Source organism: Oreochromis niloticus, linkage group LG11 (genome assembly GCF_001858045.2).
Source record: "Oreochromis niloticus isolate F11D_XX linkage group LG11, O_niloticus_UMD_NMBU, whole genome shotgun sequence".
NCBI lineage: Eukaryota > Metazoa > Chordata > Actinopteri > Cichliformes > Cichlidae > Oreochromis > Oreochromis niloticus.
In genome coordinates, this window is record NC_031976.2 from 8,601,596 (window position 1) to 8,625,574 (window position 23,979).

The 23,979-nt window shown below is 39.9% G+C and overlaps 1 protein-coding gene across 2 annotated transcripts in view; it reads left to right on the plus strand.

Annotated features, from left to right (window-relative positions):
* Positions 1-478: 478 nt before the first annotated feature.
* The window catches only part of cdkal1 (CDK5 regulatory subunit associated protein 1-like 1), a 242,918-nt gene continuing 219,417 nt past the window's right edge, over positions 479-23,979 (plus strand). The window contains exons 1-3 of one of the 2 annotated variants that reach the window (XM_025911505.1): positions 479-641; positions 1,588-1,751; positions 3,798-3,910. In XM_025911505.1, the coding sequence (XP_025767290.1) occupies positions 1,594-1,751; positions 3,798-3,910 (271 nt within the window). In that variant the 5' untranslated portion in view covers positions 479-641; positions 1,588-1,593. The remainder of the gene's footprint in view (positions 642-1,587; positions 1,752-3,797; positions 3,911-23,979) is intronic. The other variant, XM_005450542.4, reaches the window with a different exon arrangement.

Genomic DNA, 23,979 nt, shown 5'->3' on the forward strand with positions numbered 1-23,979 from the left:
ATGAAGAGGTTGGAGCTGTGTGATGGTGTGCAGTCGTGGGTCAGCAGAGTGAAGAGAAGGGGGCTCAACATACATGCATCCAGTCTGATGGGGAGGCTATAGTTCAGGACGCAGAGCAAGTCATCCACTAATCAGAAGGTTGGTGGTTCAGTCCAGTCTTGGGCAAAATACTAACCCCAAGGTGCTCTCTGATCGGACTGTCAATATTAGATAGAAAGCACTTACAAAGAGAAAAGTGCTTGTGTGGGTGGGAATGGGTGAAGGAAGCAAGTTGTATAAAGTGCTTTGAGTTTTCAGAATAGAATAGCGCTGTATGAGAATCAGCCCATTTACCATTTAAAAGAGCAGCTGAACCTATATACCTAATGAAGTGGCTGGTGACCGTATATGTAGTGTTTTCCACACATGACACTGAATCATACCCGTATTCAGTTGGTCTGAACTTATTCAGTCACTACTTGAGAAAAACACGCGCTTATACAGTTTGTCCCTATTTACCTTCCGTACTTACAGACAAGTATGGCGGTCTGAGGGCTGTGGTGACTGTTTTGGTGGCGTAAATAAGCATCGTGTACCTTTTTAAAGCATATTGCCCTCGGCATTCGAGTTTATCTGAAGGCTACAACTACAGTGCGACTAAGGTAAGAAACTTTAATGTTTTTATTACGACTGTCTGCTCAGAATAAGAGACACGTGGGTACTAGCTAGCCAATGAGGCTAGCCAAGATAAACGCTATCCTGCGCTTGTTAACCAGTAAAACCAATGAAGAGGGATAAATAACTGTCAAATGAAGCATTTTAAATGTTTAAATTTACGTTAATGTTAGCCTCCCTTTGTAAACCCTCGTTTAGGGTAAACTAAAACTAGCTCATAAGTGTGAAACGTGATCTGGTTTATAAAACTTGTAAAACTTCAACCCAGTAAGCGTTTAAGTGATGTGTGCGCATATTCAGCATAGCTTGTATCTCCAGCCATGCAGCTTTTCATCTACTTATCGTGATCAACACATTTTAAGAGAATGTAACGGTAATTAATCCATGTGCATCAGTAGATAGAGGTACTGTACTTCAGGATGTCGCACTCACTGGTCATGAAGATCATGTATTGCTAGTTTTTTTGGTAATAATTTAATCCATAATTTGCACACTGCATTTTTCTTTATCTATGAATCCTTCTAATAATCATGCTTATTTTGCAAATGCCAGTGCTGTTCCTGCACATGTAGCCTTTGCATTCCTAAAACCTTAAAACGGGTACTAATGAAAAAACAGTACAAGGTACAAAGAGTGAGACTGAGGAAGAGCCAGCCATAATATTGCTGAAGAGGTTTAATCTCCAAATCTTGAACCATCCAAATCTTGAACCAACCAACCGCAAAACAGTTTAGGAACAAAACAAAGTGTCCACAAAACCATACCAAGAATTTTGCAGGTACTCCGACTTTATGAGTAAAAATCGGGAAATCTGCTAAACGAAGGGGAGTCTGCAGGCAGCAGTGAAGCATGGAGCTTTCTTAAAGGGATTCTGCCACTTTATATTTTTATGTTACTCCAAAAAAGCTGACTAAAGCTTTGCTTAATTTCCAGATCATCATGCCGTCTTCTTGTGACTCTCTGATGGAAGACATCGAGGACATGGTGTCTTCTAGTGACCCCACTCCTCATGAAAGACAGTCTGCTAGAAAAAGTATCATACCAAGGTCAAGGAAGAAGAAAGAGCTCCTGAGCGATGAGGAGCTTCAAGCTGACAGGTGTGTCCAGTGTTTGATATTATGTTAATGCCATGGAGGGAAAAAAGGGAAATTGTTGGCTTAAAAATAAAAAATTTAACCATGTATTTAAAAAAAATGTATCAGTAGATATTTTTGTCAGTGAAAAAAGTGTATTTTTGGCTTCATGTTAGAAGCAATAACGTCTTTTAGATGGTTTTTAATAATTGTCCACCCATCTCTTAACATCAGTGCACTGAAATTTTTGAGCCCACTTCCATGTGGAGATTATAGTTGTGGAATTCAAGCCTAACACACATTCAACATACATCCTCTTTATGATTTAACCACCGATAACCACTGGCATTTTGTAGAGGGTGTAGCAGCCATGGCAGTTTTTCTTGAAACAACAACTTTAATGGCCACATTTGGACATTTTCTCAAAATGACCAATAATGTTTTTTCTTCATGTGGCTCTAATGCTTTTTCGTACCTGCCCATTTGGGGTTTTGAGAAAAATTTCATGTTGCCAGCTTTGCACAGATCCACAAATGTAGGCTGAAATATAGATTATGTTTTGGAGTATAGTGGTGACAATCTGTTCTCTTTATTTAGAGAAAGAAACAAAAAAGAAAGAAATGTAGGTAGGTATACAGTGGAAGCACAGATGTCCCAGTTTCACACTGGGACTTGAACGCATCTCATGTTTATTGATCTGTGAAATTAGTCTCAAAACTCCACGTGAGATCAGGCTATTCGTGCACACACATTTAAGGTTTTGTGAGCAAGAGGGATACTACGTTTAGTTTTAGACATTTATACGCACTGAAAGCTTTTTGAAAGAGAGAATTATCTTATCTGCGAAGCCAAATTGCTTTGCATTTGTGTGTGGATTGAAACACGTGCTTGTGAGTTCTCAAAAGTTACACATAAATCATTACATACATTTGAACATCTTGCTTTAAGCTTGTCAAATCCTTCAGAGGCAAATCCCTCTCATATTAGAGCTATGAAACTTGGAATAATGATCCCAAACACTTTAGTAACAAAGAAAATGACTGTATTTCACAAAGTGTTTAGCAACTTAAATCAAGACACTGCTCTATTAATCACAACTCAGCTGCATGTCTTGCTGACACTTTTTAGAGTTGTGTAAAAGTTACAGCGCTAAGCAAACTATTTGGACACTATTTGTAAATGACTCCAAGCATCTTGTTCAACAAAACATTCTTAAACCAAAAGTTTTCCATTTCCAGCATTTTTACCAGTGTTCTCTTGATTGTTCTATCGATTGTACCCTGTGTGAGAGGTTTCTGGTCACCAGTATATAATCTGGAAGCTCGCAATTTTGGGGATTTCTGAAGGTGTTTACTTAGTTTTCCAAGTGAGTGATGTTTTTAATTGAAATTCCTGAAGTGTTTGAAAGAGTGTTTTTCTTCAACTACATTTCTAGTTGTTTTTATAACTGAATTGTTTCTTCCACTACTTAAAAAACTAAGATGAAATTATGGGGTTTATTTAACTGCAAACTGTTTTCTTCTGATTAGTTTTATGCTAATATTTTATATATATATATATATTTATATTTTTCAGTAATCAGATATATTAGAAAAATCCCATAGTCATGTTAAGCATGTGTCCATTCTACATGGCTATGCTGGGGAAAACTAAATTACAGTCGCTGTACATGCTGCACTCTGCTGTTCCACGTTCATGTTGTCTTAATTTTTGCATTTCTTATCTAACAGGGAAAATGACACCAATAGCATACATCAGCTATACCAAAAACCTTAGAAGCTTCCAAGCCACAAATGCACTACACAAGATCCCACTGAATCGGAAAGCCACCTTATCAGGGTGGTTTGATATTTACTCGTGATATTTAGTTAACAACTTGACAGCAGCTGGTCTAAAAGCACCTTTGTACTTCCTCCAACACACATGGGTAATAAAGCAAATTTACAATAGACAGTCTTTTGTCAGCTGGTCAGTTTTATTCCGTATTTGTGACATAATGTTTGGTTTAGACATCGATTTTTGCACATCAGGATGATTTATAATGGACATATTTCTTGTGTATATTTTTAGTTTGATCCCTGGTACCCAAAAGATCTGGATGAAAACATGGGGCTGCAGTCATAACAACTCAGATGGGGAGTACATGGCTGGGCAGCTGGCTGCCAGCGGATACAAGATGACTGGTAAGAAATGATGTTGTATTAATTCTGTTGATTTGAAGTCAACAGTACCAACAGGAAGCTGCCTATACCATAACGTTACAATAGAAATATTGGATGTATTTTATATTTAGACAAAAGATAAATGGATGAACAGCTACAGTGGTAAATATGGAATTATTATGGGTGCCAGTTCAGCTCGCAGCTTGAGCAGGGGCAGCGCTCCGGGTGGGCTCCAACCCATGGGAGACGATTGTCTTCTGCTTTTCTGTTTATTCTCCACTGTGCTATCTAGTAAAACCAAAAAAGGCCACCAAAAATCTTTAAAACATTTAAATATCATTATTATTGTTAAATGTCTATGGGATTAATGTCAATATTATTATTAAACACAAGAGGGCGGTCTTGCTCTATAAGTACACTGAACCTCGAATGTTATTCTGGTTGGTGAGTTTTATTTTTCATTTAATTGAACTTGTCAAAAACACCTATGGATGAACTGTGCAGTGTAAGCATTTTAATTCACGTCTGCAGTCTGCCAGTCTTTAGGAACCAGATGTATTTTGTTATTCCTCATCGCCATGATTACAGCCGTCATTTACATGCTTTAAGCTGACTGGAAATGGACGAGAGCGTACATGGTTACAGCTTGTTAGAAAAAACTGATATAGTGAATGCTGCCTTTCATTCTTCGGTTTTGCATGAAGACGCTGGCCATGTTCGGTACTAGATTACGGGACATCTTTCAGGAGGGTTTCGTTGCGAGTGTGCACAGGTGTGATAGACCAACACAGGTGAAAACGATAACGCAGAGAGTGATATGACACTGAGTTTTGCGTTGCATTGTAGTCGGTTAAATATGATACTCTGGTGAATGTTTGTGACCTCATGTTTGTCACAAGGAAAATTGATTGTGCCTGGCTTTGTGTGATTAATTATGTGTTCAGTGTGAGTATTTGTGTTGTTGTGTGTGTGTGTTTCAATAGACACACACCAAGACAGATGAAGAAGACGGAGTAAACCCCTTAGGCATTTTTCTTTCTCTCCGTGGGGTCTCCACAGCCATAGAGCAACATTAATCACACACTTCAAAAATGCAGATCTACCCACTCATTCAACATGACACGCAAGACACAGTAAGCCCATGACCACGGGCCAATAGTTTTTCTCCTCATCTGCTAGGCCAGACCCTTGATTTCTCTCTTCTCAGTCCGTTGCTCCTTGCTGACATAACGCGTCTCTGTTCAGTTGGTCGTCTTTCACCTGCCCCTTCACTTCGTAACAGATCCTGTCACACATCTACTAAAGCTTTAGACTTTCTGTGCTAATTTAATTTGGGATTTTTTTAATTTAGTGGAATGGCTGCAGTCAGAAGAGAGTGTAGAGAAAACTTGTTTGTATTCAGACAGTTGTTTTCTATTCCCACTTTGACCTTTGTAAGGGTAACATCCTCCTGTCTCTGAATCTGATTACAGCACATGTTGCTTCTCTGGTTGTCTTAAAGTCCTCAGCAGATATACATGCAAGAGGGTGTAATGTAATACACTCTTTGGTAATAAGGTTAAATATTGCTGTTATGGGTATTAGATTTTTGTAATCTCTGGGTTAAGTCTCTCCCTGTCTCCTCCTTTTGTTAAAAGCACGGCTGCACAGCGACCGGGCAGGAAGTGTTCGTGTTTGGAAAAGCGAAACCCTTAATAATCTTACGCAGCAGATAGCTCAAATCATTCAGAGCATGTGCCTGTGAGGCAGACTTTAAACACTAAAAGAGAGAAAATTGGATATAAATACACATGAGGGTCAGAAGAAAGTTAATTGAATGTCTGTCTTCTATTGTTTGCATATATTTTGCATGGTTGAATACGTTTAGAAAGGATGCACTCTTGTTTGATGTTGTCATATACATTTGTCTGCCCGGCTTGTGCCCAGAGTATATTTACTCTGCTGAAACTAAGGTTCATTTTCTCTGTCTGACACCGTACTTTGATGTGAAGCTGCTGTTTCACTACATTTTAACTTTTTTTTTTGCCTGAATAGTTTTCTGACTCCAGAGACTTTATTGCAGGGCTCTAGAGTGCGACCAATTTGGTCGCAAATGCGACCAAATTTTTCAATGGTGCGACTAAAAAAAATATTTGGTCGCACCAGTGCGACCAACTGTTCGGGTAACAAAAAAAAAAAAAATCTCTGCAACTCTCCCTGTGGTCAACAACAGACACACATTATGCCCCTATCGTGGACTAAACCAATCAGAGATAGTCAGGGGCGGGACCTCTCTGATTGGCCGTGGTCCAGTTGAAAGTGCAGGTGGATAGAGAGAGGTGAGTAGTTTGAATAAAGCGATATCGATTCATTAAATCCTGAATTGACTTTTAAATATAACCGTGTTTTGCCAGAAATGCCAGAATCTCAGATTAAAGCTCACAAAACTATTTCAACAACCACCAAACAGCAAATGAGAGCAGGCACACGGATTCCACACAAAGACGCAAACACAGAGCGGACCCGATGCATCAGAATCAGCTTTGTCCTTCTCGGCTTTCTCACCCGACGGCCCGTAGACGGACACGCCGTCGGGGCTCACCGATTCTGATGCGTCGGGTCTGCTCTGTGTTTACATCTTTTTGCGCTGATTCTGAGCTGCAGGTTTTGTCTCTCCAACCAAAATTCACCGAGCCAGCACCAAAAGAAGCAAACTACGCTTCACATTTGATAAATGTCGTCATGAATTCCCTCTGAGTTTTGCTGTTTTGCTTCCACCACGATAAAAATCACACTTCATGCACAGCTCCCTCTCTCTCTCTCTCTCTCTCTCCCTCTCTCTCTCCCTCTCTGTACTTAAAGAACAGTTTCCTGTCTCAAATCTCTGTTTTCTGCATTTTTCATTTGCTTATTACCCACCAGTCTACCATTGTTTACAGCGCTGTCGGCCGCTGTCTTTTTTTCTGTTGTTCAGTACTGAAGAAATTTAAACTTTTTAAAATTATGCAAAATTGCAGAATATTTTTAAGGTTATCTGCTATAAAAAGCCAGACCAGGAAAATCTCCTTCATGTTTTTCTGTTTTATTCTCAGTTACTTTCACACAAAGGCATCTGCTGTGATGTTCACAATTCTGATGAAGTCTCACATGTATCAGTACTGATAAATGATCAGAATTATAATATTTCTGACTGTCTGAGGCTAAATTGAATCGAATCAGGACTTTGAGAACCGGAATCGAATGGATTATAGAAATCAGTGATGATACCCAGCCCTAGTGAGCAGCCTAGGCCTGACAGAAGTGGATGTAGCTGTGGGTAATAAGAAAAGATGAAAAGAACTATTGATAACTTTTGTGTTAAGGACTGATTCGTCTGAAATTCATAGCCAGCTCTGACACGGTGCCATCAATCTTTGAATGCTGAAAAAACAGCAGTGTATCCAGAAAACACATTATATGCTGCAATAAATGCACTGCCCAAGTGTCCCCTCTCCTCACTGCCTTTCAGCAGCAGGCAGCAGCAAACAGGTCGTCAGAGGAGGCCGAGATGATGATTAAGTTTAACATTTTCTACAATATTGACAAAGCACTTTAAGCACAAGATTGTTAGTTAATAATTTAGAAATGAATATTGTCTGTATGGACTGCAATTTCCCCCCCAAAAGAGTGCACATGTAAAACTGCGGTGTTAAGCGATGCGGTTGAAAAATTTGAGTGCGTCTATCTTTTGTGCCCATGGCAAAAAGTTAGTCTAGAGCCCTGCTTTATGGGCATGTGCATGTGAGCACGATCCCCAAATGGTGCTCAATAGGTGTGGTTCGTTTTTCACGTGATTTACAAAAGTTGCGCTGTTTCCTGTGGAAGCCTGTTTCCACCACTAAAAAAAGTATCCGCTGTTTCTGTCAGAATGTGTGGTCACACATGAGTGTGCAGACACACTATTTCGAGAAAATAACTCGAAATTTTGAGTTATTTTCTCGAAATTTTGAACTAAACACTAACTCCAAATTTCGAATTAGCTCTGCCAATCAGTAATCTACGTGAATGACATCATTTTCTTATTACCTGGAAGGATATGGCGCAGAGGAATGCGCACTTAAAACCGGATCGCAACAAATTGGCGCTTTTTGAGAGGATGTTTGCTGATAGTAATGCCGTGTGATTCCGCTAATAACACAAGGATTTCATTATTTGTGAAGCCACGGTGAAAAAAGCATTCATGACTGGCTGTGACTGTTAGCTTAGCTGTAGCATTTGTAGCTCAGGGCTTCAGCTTCCAGGTAACAAGGAAATGACGTCATTCACGTAGATTACTGATTGGCATCGCTAACTCGAAATTTCGAGTTACTTTTCTCAAAATTTCGAGTCAAAAAGTCGAAATTTCAAGAAAATAACTTGAAATTTTGAGTTATGGATACTTTTTAAAAAAAAAAATTTTTTTTAGTAGCGGAAACAGGCTTCCATACACTAAACACATTATTTCTTTAAAGTAAATAGCGGTGCAGTTGGCGGGAAACTACGTGTCTCAATCATTAGTAAATCAGCCTGTGCGCTTGATTTCTTTGTTCCTCCTTCTATATTTAGCACCTTGAGAAAGGAACTCCCAGAAATGCATATGCAACATGATCAGCCGCAAAAAGTCTCAGTTCCCACCTCTTACAGTCTTCTCACTGTAAATACAGACAGTATTTTTTTTTTTTTTTTAATGGCAAAACCAAGTTTGTGCTGGTGCAGCATGTTAGTAAATCAGTCCTTATAACTTCCTGCAGCCCTAAACATGATATTTTATTCCAGCATGATTGCCACACATAAATTTACCTGCTGAGAGGGCATGCGTTTAGAGATTCCTGGCAGCTGAAAAAATACGTCAAATAATGCAAATATTTCCACAATGTAAAGGCCATCTCTCTGCTGACCTTAACAAACATGTGGCCACAGCCATAGACTAGATGTACTCCAGTAGTCAGAGGGAGATAGAAACGATGTGAACGTGTGTGAGATTGTAAAAATTATTTCTTTATGCAAGTCACATCAAACAGAGCTCAGAATAGGGAACAGTAAAAGGTTCCCTATAATAGGAAAAATGCTGATGGCCATCATTACGTGTATGCAAGCTTTGTTAGTTGCATGTCTTATATATAACAGGTTAGAAAAGGTGAGAAATTCTTCCATTCACAGCGAGGAAAAGGTGTTAGTTTTACCCTATGCTGTAGCCCAAAATATACCTTTATCTTACATTCATAAAGCCTCAGAGTACGACCGCTGCTTTTCTTCATTCTTTTTTTCACTCTGTTCTCTCTCAACAAAGTATGTTAAAGGTCAGAGTCCTACTGCTAATGCTAAAGGCTTAGTTTGGTTTCTGTCCTCCACAGCTCTGCTTTTATCCGTGTCTTGTTTGCGTTTCTGTATCTTTTCTCTTTCCCTGCCGTCCTCGTCCCTCCGTCCCTCTCGGAGTTAAAATCTGCAGTCAGTCGTTGCATTTCAGTGTGAGATTGTTAGAAGGAGAAATGGACGGTCATGGACAAAATCGGGTGAGATTACACTTGGTAGAGGTGGCGATTGTGCCGAATGGTATTGTATGGAATGACGCGCAGTCTTCTACAATGGCATGAAATTGTCAGGAGTGTATCAAAGGTGGAATTGTGTAGTATGACTAACATAGAAAAGGCTTGTGAATAACATGGTGCTGTTGGCCAGATGGAAGATGAGGACAGGCTGAACATTATCATTTGTGAGTTTGAATGTTGTATATAAAATCACAAATTCCCGACTACCTCGGTAGTGTGTGCGCGTATGTGTGTTCAAATCCACCACGTCGCTCTGCAGTTTAATGAAAGCGTATGGACAAAGGAGCCTCGGCGCCTCTGAAAATATGACATCACCTTCTCTCCCTCTCTCTCTCATCCTTCCTTCCTGTTTTCTCTCCATCACATCCCCGTGCCCCCCCTTGTCGCTCCTTCCTACCCTTCTCTAACTTTCTTTCTTAAACTATGACATCACTTTTATAGTAGATAGTAGCAGTTCTTGTGTTGGCCTACAGGTGGCAGCCTTTCCCTGTGTAGCAGCCTTTTGTTGTAAGAATGAACCACTACAATATCAGGATGAGGTCATCCTTCCAACATACTCTCTTCCCATTCATGGTTTTAAAATGTGTAACTTTCAAAGCTTCAAAGCAGCACATGATTATATGCAAGCAGTAAATGAAGCCAGCTCTCTATCACTTGTATTATAAACATATGAACAAGAGGCTGCTCTGTTAAGGCTTAATGCAGAATGTTGTGGTTGTGTTTAGTTGAGAAAAATCACTCCTCATCTGTAGCTGGAGATGCTGTTAGCTTGTACATGCAGTGCTTTAAAGGTGTAACTCATAGCAACTTCTTTTATTTAACCAGTTACATTCATATTTGAGATTAGCATATTACTTGGTTGCCACCTGTGGAGATAAATAATATGCCATGGCATTCATTTGTTTGGTCACGCTCATATTCTAGTTATATAAATGCACACGCACACATAAAAGAAATAGTGCTGATCAAATAACAATGGCTCTCTTTGCTCCTTTTAAAAAGTTGTGTGCATCAATGAAAGACACTGTTGTTTACCTGTGCTTTCATTGTCTTGCACTTGTTTTAGTGCTGGTACTGGTTTATTATGGCTCGTTCTCGTTTGCTGTTCCTGCGCACAACCAAAGGGGGCACTCTTCACCCACGCTAGCACACCGACACCAACGAACGGCGTTTGAGCAGAAGAGCAATGTGCCAAATAGTGACTTCATAGGAAGGCATCTATGGTCACACATGAGTGTGCAGACACACACAAGCACACGCACAAACACACCCTTCATGGAAAGTCACACCAGGATATTTTGATTGTTTTTGGCTGGTCTCCTCCCCTCCCAATATCTTTTCTGCCAGCCAGCCGCGCACACAGCACTTCAGTTAGGATTTTACATACCGGTTAGGCAAAATGACTCCCGGGTACACAATGTCAGCCAAATGAGGCGTTCTCAGTTCCTGGTTTGGACACAGACGTTAGAGGATATGGGTTTCAGAGAGAGGGTGTGGGCTGCTTTGATAAAATGATACGAGGACTTAATTGATCAGCAGGTATTACAGGTGCTGCCGTGAATAGAAAATGCTGCGAGTGTCACAGAGTGGTTTTGTTTTCCTTTATTAAGCCTTGTTTCAGAGCAGGTAATTGTCAAAAAATGTGAAATATATATCAGTTAATTAAGACTGAAGCATTGTGTGTATACTGCTTTTAGTAATAAAAGTATTTTTTCCAACTGAGGTAAAGCACTTAAAAGTGTTTAGTCAATAGTAGCTGAAAAAATAATTGTTTAAATGTAGATCTAGTATTTTTACTGCTCTTAAGGGTCTTTAACATTTGCTTAGCGTTGGAAAAATTGTTGTAGTATTTGGATGTTTTGGCTGAAACCCCTGAAACAATGTTCTGATGGCACTCACACTGCATTTGTGTTTCTAGCTCTTCTGTTGCCCTGTGTGATTGTATTACATCACCGTAGAGTATTCTCACTCTGAGTCTGTGTTCCTCGCATACGTGCCGTCTCATTCATAAAACGGAGCGTGTGAGGACCTTCTGACTGGCTGCCTACGCGCTACGCAACATTACACGCCGTAAAATGATAGCCAATGGAAACTTACAATGTTGTCTGACTCCACCTCTCACATAAACACACACATTGGCGCTCGCAGCCCGCCCGCTCGCACGCACATTTACTCTTCTCACACACAGTTGCAGACGTGGTGGGAATTGGTGTTGTGCAGAGAAAGTATCTGAGAGACAGTTGCGTTTTCAACAGTCATCATTCTGTAAGATTAGACTTTTCGCCTGGTGTCTGTACGCCTGAGAAAAACTCACTGTACGCTCACCGTCTTTCCACTGTGGCGTAGCTGCGCGGCTCGCTTCGCTGATTTAGAGAGGGGAGAAGGAGACTGTGAAAGAATGAAGGAGAAGGCAATGTAAGGAAAGATGAGAGGAGGAGTCCGCAGGGAAGGAAAGATGGTGGTGGGATGCGGGGCTCAGCAGACGTAGATGGCACTTCAAGACAGAATTAGTCTAAGCGACGGTTTGGAAGTGCGAAGGCGAGCAGGGAGGGCAAGTACGGTGCCAGGGAAATGAGCTAGAATCTGGCAGATCTGCAGAAATGGGGAGTAGAGAGATGCAGAGTGTAGCGGTTTGTATGACCAGGGATGACAGGTGAGATGTAAGGGGAGGGGGGAAAAAAAAGAGAAGCTACAGAAAGAAAATACGAAATTGTATCTGGCAGCTGTAGATATAGTGCGAGGGAAAAGATTCCTGCTGGATAATAAATGAAATACTCTTAAAAGTTAGCAGAATTATTCATTGTCTGAATCATGTAAAAAAATAAAATAACTACACCATGTGCGCTTGAATTGAAAGAGCACTTTGCACTAATCTGCTAAGTTTAGAAATTGTCCTTATTTCATTTTTGTGTTATGCAATTTGACGTAAACAAGGAAAAACTATTGAAACGGTAAAGCAACACCTACCTCTCATTTCTTATGTATTTACTAAGGTGCACACAGTCTGCAGAGCTGTGATTTTAGTCTGAAGTTGCGATAGAAAGACCCATCAGTCCAGGCAGTCGGGTGTAACCGTTTAGAGATCAGAAGATTAGAGTGATCGCAGCATTGTGCATGTGCGTGTGCGTGCATGCACATGTGTGTTTTGTTGATCCTACAAGGTGACCCATGTGTAGACGGCACCCAGTAAGTAACCATTTAGAAGCCATAGGATTAAAGACCTTAAAATTCCCTTGAGGGAGTTATGGATAGAGGAGAAAGTAGGAAAGCGGCATAGGCAGAGGGAAAAAGGGGGGGATCAGTGCTCGGTGTCAATCGGTGATTACTCTAAGGAATGGAATATTGATAGCATTGTAAACTCGTCTGAGCAGATCATTCATTGCGCCAAGAAATTGTCACGGGGTTTGGAAAACACAGTGTCAGTCTTGGAGATTTTTATTCTCAAAAAAGTTAAATATTAAAACAAAGTAATCTGCATGTGCTGTGTAAATGGGCAAAATAAATCCCTACATATTAAAGAAACTTCAGGAGGGTAACAAATATGTTCCTTCTAGGAACTCATTCCCGAGAATCAGATCTCCTTCATTGCTGGAAAACCTTTCTCATGTGTATGATTAAGGAGCATGGAGAGCAATCGGACTTGACTGAAAAGAGACCTCTCCTCGCTTCTCCGAGGGGGGAAAAACAGAACAAATTTATTTCTGAAAGGGCAGTGATATTTCATCCTTGTTGCCTTAAACCTCAAAGGTAGGAGAGGAAGAAGAATTGAAGCAAAAAGAAAAGCTGCTCCAGTTCTCCATCTGCACAGTCATTTGTGTCCCTGCACTTTCGTTCTCTTCATCAAGAAATGAGAGACAAATGACTTGAGAAGCTGGAAGGAAGTTTCTTTTGCTACTTCCCCGTGGAGGAAGGAAGTGTATTACCTATTCCCTTTAGAATCCAACCAGCCAAGTAAACCCCATGTTATACCAGGAATACCGCGTGCATTCCACAGGGATTGTGAATACCCTGAAGGGGTATAATGTGAATATCATGGAGGGGATGTAATGGGATAAGGCAGGAGCTGGAGGAAAGGCGTAGGGGTGGAGGGGCAGAAAGGAAAGGAGACTAGCAAAATGACAAGTAAAGGAGGTTGTCTGGAAAAGGGATGAGAGGTGAGGCTAGATTTTGCTCAACATCCATAGTATTGAGCCTTAAATCAAAGCTGGGAGATGTTGGTTTCTGGCATTGAAGGTGGCCTAGGCTTAAAAGAAAAAAATCTATTGGCCTACGACTGACAGTTCAGCTCTGTGGCCAACACACCCACACTGTGTGGGAAATTGCAGGAGTACAGCCTTCACTCCCCTTGAACGACATCCATCGGGTGCCATTTAACAAGGCATTTAACCCCTAATGTCTCGACTGGAGCTGCTCGATGGGAAACATGGCACGCCTGTGGATATGTTGGGCAGCTCCCAGTTAGGTGTATGCACCCAGCCTCTATTGCCCAAGTCTTGCCAATTCATGTGTAATAATATGACATACAAATATGTGTGTGTTCTTAGGCAGTGTGTGTGAAATTTTGTTTATAAAACTGCTTCCTGTTAATATGGTCAGATTATAGTGAGTCTGTAATTCTTGGCTCAGTATAATAGTTTGTTCTTCATCTTTATAAATTTTTTTTAACACTAAGCAAAAATGTTTCCTTTTTCTAGAAGACTTAAATCTTCTTTAGGCTACTTCAATATAAATAAAATACATGAGTGTTTGTATTTCTTGTGGAGGATTTTAAGTTTAATAGTTTAACAGTGGAATGACCTATGTGTACAAAGCAAAGTACAGTTAAACTAAACGAGTGTGGGATTTGTAACTAATGTGAGGATGGCTATACTGCAACCTGCAGATTTGGTGGTTGATGGTGTTCTGTAAAAAGAATAGGGTTGCCATGTCGCACATTATGCTGTAAATGTACAGTACAGCAGCCCATTATGCATATGTATCCTCCACAGTTACGGAGAAGCTGGGCATTAAACCAGTAATGGGCTGTTTCAGCTTTGTTTGATGGTTCAGATCCATGTGATACTAAGAGTCATTTTAAGCAGTGTTTTAAAAGCACAACAGTCTCCATCCAGATGAGTATTTGAGCAGTTTTCTTTCTATAGCAACACATTTCATCATTCATGTATACTGGGTATCGGTGTGTGTGTGTGTGTGCCACTGCCCATTGCTTGTCCAGGTTTAAAATCTTTTTTTACTGTATTGTGGTTTTTAGTGAGCTGTACATATGTATTGTTGCTGTTACTATGTTTTAGTAATGAATTTTATTGACAAATTATAGCATTAGTGTAGGATGTTGTTCTTCTTCCCTTATTCCAGCGGTCCCCAACCCCCGGGCCGCGGACCGGTCGTTTGGTACCGGGCTGCGAGAGTTGAGGCTCGGGTCTGATATTTTTGGTTTTCAGGGTTTTTATCATTGTTTTTTTTATCGTTAGCTCAGTTTCCCTGGGTCTTTTCCCGTGTGTTATGAATAAATCTTCTTTTTTTGGTACTGGTACTGGCTTTATTTTGTTGTATTTATCCGCGACATCTTAAAGGCCGGTCTGTGAAAATATTGTCAGACATAAACTGGTCCATGGCGCAAAAAAGGTTGGGGACCGCTGCCTTATTCCTCATTGCCCTCATTCCGTGCTAAGCTCCTCTACAAGGACTCATGAAGTTATGATTTTGAGTCAAACTAGAGCTGCTTGATGTTTAAATTTCATATTTCATCTTTAAAAGTATTGTGCAAAAGTCTTGGGCCAAATCGAATTTTTGTGTTCTGCTGGGAAACCTGTAAGTGGGCGCTGTGATTTATTTATCTCTGTCAAGTTTGACGAGATCTCCAAATGCAGCCCCAAACCATCACAGAGCCTCCAGCGTGTTTTACTGATGGCTGCAGACTCTCACTGTTTGTCCTCCACTTTACTAAAACTGTTTAAAGGATACACTACACACTGTCTGAATCTGTCTGAGTGGTTTGCCCTCTTTCCTCTTTGTGAGTGGCACTACAAAGAGCCATGAAACTGCGTTTTGAGTTAAACTAATATATTAAAAACCAAAGACCAAAAAAAAGAGTGTATTGTATCACACGAGGAATACATGGGATATATCGTATCACTATTTTGTTTCACATTACTCTCTCTCATGGCTGCTATTTTCCTTCTGACTTTCTGAACCTACATTTGCTACATAGTTGAGCTAAATTGTCACTAAACAGAAGTTTTAACTCGGTGATCATTGTACTTTTTGCTGCTTTTATTCATGATTTTCTTTAGTTACAGTAACAGGCTGACTTTTGGTGACATGTCCCCTACCCGCCTATACTGAGGAAATGGTACAGAGTCGTCGTGTTGTATTACTTCTGGTAGCGACTAATACAGCACTGTAGTACTGATAAGCATCTGGCTAAGTGGCATTCATGTAATGTTAAGTTAATCTAACATTAGTTGATGCTTTCAAGTTCCTAAAACACTGTAATAACGAAGTTGCTGATGTGTTCAGAAGTACTGAATTTCCTACATTTAATGTAAATTGAGTTAAATGCAGTATGCTGTATTTAAAAAGGTAATTTCTTAAGGGAAAAACCAGGAGCCCTCAGGAAAATAAAAAAAATAGAAAAAAACCCTTTCTTTAAAACTGAAGCAGTGCAGTGTGTCTTACTTAATCAAGGTGGCTGTTATTCTAGCCTCTTCAGTGTAGCGCTCTGGCTCCAGTGCTGATGAAATTTGCCAAACTAAACTTAAAACTGTGACTGGCTTAACCTCGTGTCATGATAACAGACGGTATCATTATCAAAAGAAGTCTGTAGTTATTGACCCGGGTCGGTGTGAACGCTGGTTTTCGCACATGTTCTTAATTAGCGCTTAGACGAGCAGCTGCAGCTTCGTCAGAGAATAGCAGGCTGCTAGCACAATCAAGCTCATTTCCAATTGTTGGGTAAGGGTAAACAAGAAAGCAAAGTCTCGCAGGTTGTTGCCAACTTAAGTTTTGAAAAGATTTCAAGTTTCACTAAAACTGTGAAATCCGCAGAGGTTTGCTACATGCATCTGTAACAGAAACATTCATGATGAAAGGGACAGCAGATGATTAAATGTGATGGCGCTACAGCCTCTCCGCTATTGCTGAAACACAAACATACACAGAGTAAATTTAAAGATGACGTTTTTCTAGATTTATGAGAAATTCTTTGCAGATAAAAAGCCAGTTTGTATACAGAGAAATGTTATCCATTCAGCTGCTTTCATCCACTGTCGAAACACGTTACATAACGAGTACTCTTGTTGGGATAATTTGCCAGGAACAAGCTAGAACTGTTTATAGAAACATAGAGTGAGCTCAATGCTGTGTTAGAATCGGCCCTGATGATTGTTATGTTATATCAAAAGAAGTTAGTATCAGGTAGGTATCTGTATCGATATCGAGCAGTATCGGTAATCCAGTATTTAAGTGATGACGTATGAACCCTGCTTCCGGGTCCAAACTAACCCTAACCCTAACCCTCAGTCAGAACATGCTATATTATGTTTAGGTGGAAACTAGCGAGCTAACTCCCTGCTAACTTCTAACTCTGTTAAATTTCATAAATTCTGTTTTCACGGACGCCTGGATGTTAAACTTAATTGTTACACCTGGTAGAGAAACCATACTGATCATTTTATTAAAGAATTTGGACAGTTTTTAACTCTCAGTGATGTTATTTTGTGTAACTTAGGACCTGAAGCGGAGTTTGGACCCAGACATGGCTAATAACTAACCACCTTCAGCCTGGCTGTTAAAGCCTGGGAGCATTCACCTTAGCTAGAATAAATTTGACTTGGTAAACTCAGCTAACTGAAATGAGTACATATTTGTTCATTGGGTTTGTTGTCTATAACTGTGATGCAATGCAAGACGATTTTTTATTTTTTTTTGGGGGGGGGGTTTAGAGCTGTAGTTTGATTGCCAGTGACTGCAATAAGACAGAGCTAACAATGTGTTAATTAGGTTCACCAAAGTCCAAACTGAGCTTTATTCACATAATTTGGCAGCAGAAATTGTCCCAATTTCAAAATGTCATTGTTTCAAAATGTCAGTGTCTTCATTTGCTTGGTGCAGCGTAGTCACACAGCTTCCTTCTCTTGGAGGACAAACAGTGCAACTTTGTGTCTCGCTTTCTGGCAGTAGAGCTAAAAGGACTAAAGACAGACGATCTATGTTCTTTGACATTTGACAACTTATTGTAGCTTTCTTTGTTTCGGAATAATTAGCTTGTCTAATACGTTACAAGCTTAAAGAGGAGGGGGACAAATTAGAAGTGAGAAAGACTAAAAAGTCTCTTTGGTTTCCTTGTCATCTTGACTCAGCAAGGAAAACAAATGCAATTTCCTTCATAAGGAGGAAATGCTTGAAAGACATTTGTAATTAATGTGGCATGCCAAGCTGTTGGTGTGGGTGGATAAAGAGTGTGGGTGACATATGGATAAAAAGCAAAGAAATCATTTTAGGCATTCAAGGACATGTAGTAAATGACTTTTCAAAGGCCCCTTTGAGGTTATTCTTTCTCCTTCTCTTCACTTTGGCCCTTTTGTGTTGTTTTGGAAGATAGCCCCCCACTTTCTGTCTGAGTGTCCAATGTTCAGCCATCAGCTGCCATTACTCACTGACCACCTGCTGAAATGGAAAGCAGGGGTGACCTGCGCTGTTGTGTGTGGATGTTTGTACGAGGCCACCTGCTGAAATGAAAGGACTGGCTACCTGTGAGTGAAAAGGGGGAAAAATGTGTCCATGAGAGTTTGTGTGTTGTATGAATTTATTAGCTGTGTGAGGGTTAGTCGCCCTTTTGAATGAATGCACTAGATAATAAGCATGTTACAGAAGTCTGTGGTCCCTGCAAGTATTTCAGTGCTACACGCTTATGTCCTTTCTGTAATGAATCCTGCATGCGTCTCTGATCTCGTCTTCATCCATATAAATGAGTCAGCTCTGTGCTAGATTTCCTGATTTCCATGTGAGAGAACAGATAATGGATAAAGTGGATTAAAAAGCAGCAGATGATTTGAGCAGCGGGTTTAATTTGAATCATCGTCTGACAAAGTAACCCTGATCGCCGAGCAGAAAAAGCAACTTGACAGGGAGCCTTGGCGAGACCTTGCTTGACCAGATAAAATAAAAAAACTGTGAATGAATATAAGCAACTGTGTGTGGTTATCCACAGGGTTTGAGCCAAATGGCTCATCTGCTATCGATTGTGCAGAGCAGGGTGATAACAGAGCTTGAATTTTCAGCTCAACTTCTTTGTGCCCTCTTTGAAAGCTTGCTATCCTCTCCTTCTGTGGTTATTTTAGCAATATGGATCTGTACAGGGGAAAGTTAGCAGAGTAAATACAAGTAATGTTTAGCCAGGCAAGAGATCGATAGCTGTGTATTGATTAAGCATCAACTGTGGCCACAAGCAATTTCCTGGTCGTGTGTGTGAAGGCGAGTGATTGTTTTTTTTGTTTTTGTGTGTTTATAGAACTTTTATAAGTTCTAGCTTGGACTGAATAATGACAGAATGCATTAGTGTAACTTTTAGGGTTCTTCTTATATATATTATTAAACTCATGACTTAAAAAAAAAGCACCACCTTTATTCATTTCTTCAAAAATAGACAATACATATATTTTATATCTAGTCTGCTAAAATCTAGAGATTTATTTTGAAATTTTTACTAGGAGTGGTTATTTTAATTTTGTTATTTTTTATATTCTGGTGTATAGATGTGTTTTTCTGTCATTTTTGCTTTTACCCCCATTTACTTTCCACATTCGGTTTCTGGATCAAACGGGCACATGGATGCATGCACATCGAAAAGTGTGTGAAGTTTATTGATAATCCAATGCTTTCCACATGGCGGACAGATGGTTCTTCTAATCTTTCAGACAGACACTGCCTTCTGAGATCTGATCTGATCTTATGATTTGTGTGTGTGTGTGTGTTTATCCGTGTGTATTTCTGCGGTTGAACTCAATAAGTCTATCCTCTGAAGGCCCCAGCTGTTATGTGTGTGTATGTGTGTTTTTTGGCTGCTTGTGTGTGTTCTTTCAGCATTTTTTTTAATATGTAGAACTTATCTATCGTTGGTAGTTAAGTGGTTGAACAGGAATATTATGATGTGGCTGTATTTCATTGTTTTCAGTGGGAAAGAAAAAAAAAAAAGTAGCTGTATTTTACATGATGCCAAAAAATCTAAATACTGGAAAAACCTTGACATGAAGATCACAGCCTTTTCTGTGTGCATGTGTCTTCCTCTGTCCATCTACACAAGAAGAAAGGAACCTTGTAGATGTGCACCCACTGGCCACATTATTAATTACACCTTTTACCTTCAGAACTCCATTCTTGTTTCACAGATGGAAAACATTTCTCAGAGATTTTGGTCCACGTTGACATGAAAGCATCACAGAGTTGCTGCAGGTTCGTCAGTTGCACACCCATGATGCAAATCTCCTGTTGCACGACATCTCAAAGGTGTTTTATTCAGATCAGATTGGAGGTCGGTTCAGAGAAACTTTTTATTAATACCAGAGGGAAATTGAATTGTCATAGCAGCATACATACAACATACACTCATGCAAAAAGAAGTATAGAAATAAACCCCCTGAAAATAAACTTGCATGCATTTTCACACAGAGAGCTGCAGGTCACTGAAAATTTTAACCTTGTGAAGGTTTTGTGTGAAAATCCCAGCAAATCAGCAGTTTCTGAAATACTCCACGCCACATTCGCAGTCACTTAAATCACCCTTCTTCCCCATTCTGATGCTCAGTTTAAACTTCAGTGAGTTTTCAGGACCAGGCTCACATGCCTAAATGCACTGAGTTGCTGCCATTTGATTGGCTGATTAGATATTTGAATTAATGAGCAGTTGAAAAGTAGTTAGTAAGTGCAAACATTGAATAATATACTTTGTTTAAAAGAGAGAGAGAGCAGAGTTCATATAAAAAGCATAAAAAAATCTACATTTGCACGAACTTTAACAAGTCAGCGTCTTTTGGTAACATTATTTGTCTGTCACCTTTCCAGAGGTGACCATACAGTAAAAGAAGCACTCTTATCTCTTAGCTTTATTTAGAAACTGATTTACTTTGAAGGAGAAAGTGTTGAATTATCATCAACAGAAGCTCTAAACATCAATAACGGCTACATGCGGCACAGGAACCGAGCAGTAACAGAAAACAACAAGACTCCTGCTGTGCCATTGCTACTTGAGTGACAGAATGACTGCTGGCAAACGGGGATAAATAAGAGATAATTATGCACAAGAAGTTTGTCACGTTGCTGAACGTTCAGGTGTGGAGCTTCTTCAGCGAGCGAGTTAGTGCAGCAGGTATGCTCCGTCCGATTTGTCAGTCACTTTAAGTGCAGGAGGCAACATCGCCCAGCTTTGTTGCCCCACACTTTGAGTCTCACGGCATTAAGTGCAATGATACGCTGGTGTGTGACTGCTTGCCTCGGCGTAGTGTAAAATTCTAGCAGCACGATTGTTTTAGCTTGATTTAGCTTCTCTGACCTGAGATCTGATTAAAGCGACTCGGATGTGTGTAGGAGCTGGATTAGCATATAAAAAGACGGTGACAGGACATCAGATAATTCTGATGCCATCTGTTTTCAGTGGAATCTGTTAGGAGATGGAATGTGTGCTTTTTCTGTGTATGCGCCGCCCCCGCTTCCCTTCTCTCTCTCATCGTCCACGCTGCTGTTTTAGGCTCGGTGTTTGTTTTTATACAGCAGCGTTTTCTACCTTTTGGTTTTTTACTCTTTGTATTTGCAAGAGGAGAGATGCCGTTTTCTGTGGACAGACATATCAATTATTTATAATGAGAAACACTTTAATTGTTCCATTTTTGTCATGATTTATTAATTAGGGGAGGCGCATTCTTTGGAATTTGGCTCCATCTTTACTCCACCTATATAATATATTCAGGCACACATGAATGGAAGCGCACATTTATGTGTGCACGCACACACACACACAGGTCTCATAGGCAGCTTTTCACTATCAAAATGCTTTCAGTTGTTCTATAGGATTATCCATTTGGATTTGCATAAGTGTTAATAAAACAGGTTTTTAATAACTTCAAATAAAAAGCTAATTCTGAAAAGACGAGCGTGAGAAAAGGGAGATTTTTAAATGAGGCCCAGCAGTTTAGAAGGGGTGTGGTATATGATGCTCATAGGAAACTGAAAGCAGTGAAAAGCAGCAGGATATGGACAATGTGAGGTTAATGGAAAAAGTGAGAGAGTCCCTTTTTGCCGGTGACTACTTGGAAAATAAAGGTGGTCAATTTAAATTGCTTTCTATGTGCCAAGTCACTGATCTTTCTTGTGTTGCATCTTAAATTATGATCAATTTAGAGAGTTAATCAATAGCTGCAGTTCAATTCATGCTCTTCAGTCAGAATAATCCTTGTATTTATTTTCCTTTCCTTCTGTTGATATATTTTTGGCATGATTTTCTCCATTAATCCAGTCATGAGACCCCCCCCCCTTTTTTTCTTTTTTTTTTAGCTTTTGGTGTCCCTTTTTATTACATCCATATATCTCTCTTCCTCTGTCTTTAAATCCCAGCAATTATTGCAGTCAGGGTTTTTGAGTCACTGTAGATTTTTGGTGTTAAGATAAAAAGAAGATGATGAAAATGCGCAGCTCAAAAACGGACCACCCTGCTTAGTTTCTGTGTATGGAAATGTGCTGTGAACCAGACTAGCAATTTGTATTGGCGTGTGGTTGAAATTTTTTTTTTTTTTTTTTTTTACATCTACATGCCGTTAGCAGAACAGCCCGTCTAATCACCAGTCTACCTGCCAGCCTCCACATTCCCTTTAATGCTCGGCACGAAGCACATCAGCAACCAGCCTGCCTCTGTGTACTGGAGGGTGGAATCTGTGATTAAGAGCTTTGTGGTATTCATTTTGAATGTGGTACCATTGCAGGTAGGGAGATCAGGTGATGTGTTCAGGGCAAGTCTGGGTTTCAATTAACAGCATTATAGTGATTATGGTGGAACTGCGAGTATATAGCATGGTGTGTATGTGTGTGCATGTAATTTGTGGAGACACCGCCAATTGAACAAGGTGGTCCACTAAGCTTATAATGTGTTGTACTTGCCCAGTTTTCCTCCTCTTTATGCACAAACAGGATCAGCAAAGTGTGTGTGTGTGTGTGTGTGTGTGTGTGTGCGTGTCATATCTTTAGGTCTGTCTCCTGTGACTTTTACATACAAGCTGCTGACTACTACTCCCTGAACCCCTTTGTGTCAAAGTAGTCTCTTCTATCCAGCTCATCATCCTTTCGCACCCTTCTCCCTTTACATTTACTTGGCTCTTTCCTACTTTGTACTTTGTATATTTTACTCTTATTTTTTTCTGCCTTTGCCTCCACACTGATCCTCTAATCAGCTAACAACGCTGTCTGGGATTTAGTATTGAAATTACATACCATACTTCTCAATTTTTCTTGTCTCCTTGTCTTACCCCTAATTTTCCTCTCAAACAGGCTTGTAATTTTTCTTCTCTTGTCTTCCTTTACACTTTTTTTTTAATCATATCTGTGCTTTTCTCTTTTTTATGATAGTTGGAGAGTGAATATAAGAGTGCAAGTATCAGGGGATGGGATCATCATAAGGGCATGTTATATGCTTCTGCTTTCTAAGCCATCAGGACACCCCCCATGCTTTCTATATCAGGGGAGAAAAAGGCACTCTCTGCATCTGGGCTATTTGCATACAATTTGCATATTAACCCCAACTGGCTGCTTTTAGAATGCCAAGAGGCTAAATTCAGTATTTATTACCACGGCCCATAACTAGTTTTCACTTTTCTGGGTGTCATTTGCATCTGATTTGCATGTCCCTGAGCTTAGATTTGGGAATAAGGAGCCAGATGACCTAAATTGTTTCAATTTCACCCAGAAGTTAAAAAAAAAAAGAGAAAACACAGAGGAAGCTCTAATTATTACTATTAATCAAATTAGGTCACTTTACATGTGAAACATAAATATGTGAAGTAGTTATTAGCTCCAAACGCTAACAAGCAATCTGAGTATAAACAGCATTAAGGCTAACCTCAGTAAAATTTGAGTCTAAGAATTATGCCTGCTTTTAAGTCACACACACATTTTTTTCTCTCGTAAAAACAAAACAGCAGTGCCTCATGTTTTTCTCGTCTTCCTGTAGATGTTTGATGTTGTAGTTGCAGTTGGCTTCTTGCTAAAATCTCTGATCCTTGTGGCTGGCTGCTGCTGGCTGGCTGTACAGCCACTAACCAGCAGAGGAATGGAGAGTGTTAATTCCACGTCTACTCCAAGTTTTATTTTTCACTCATCGTCAGTGATGGTTGCTCTTCATATGCAGAGTTAAAGATTATGCAATGTTCCTCTGTTGGGAGTCCTTCTCAGGAGTCGTTTTGAGTTTCAAAATAGCTAATTAGCCGTATATTTTTGGGCTGATTCAATCAATTTTTAAATATATAGGCTCAAAAAGACTAAAACAACACATAATCCAACATG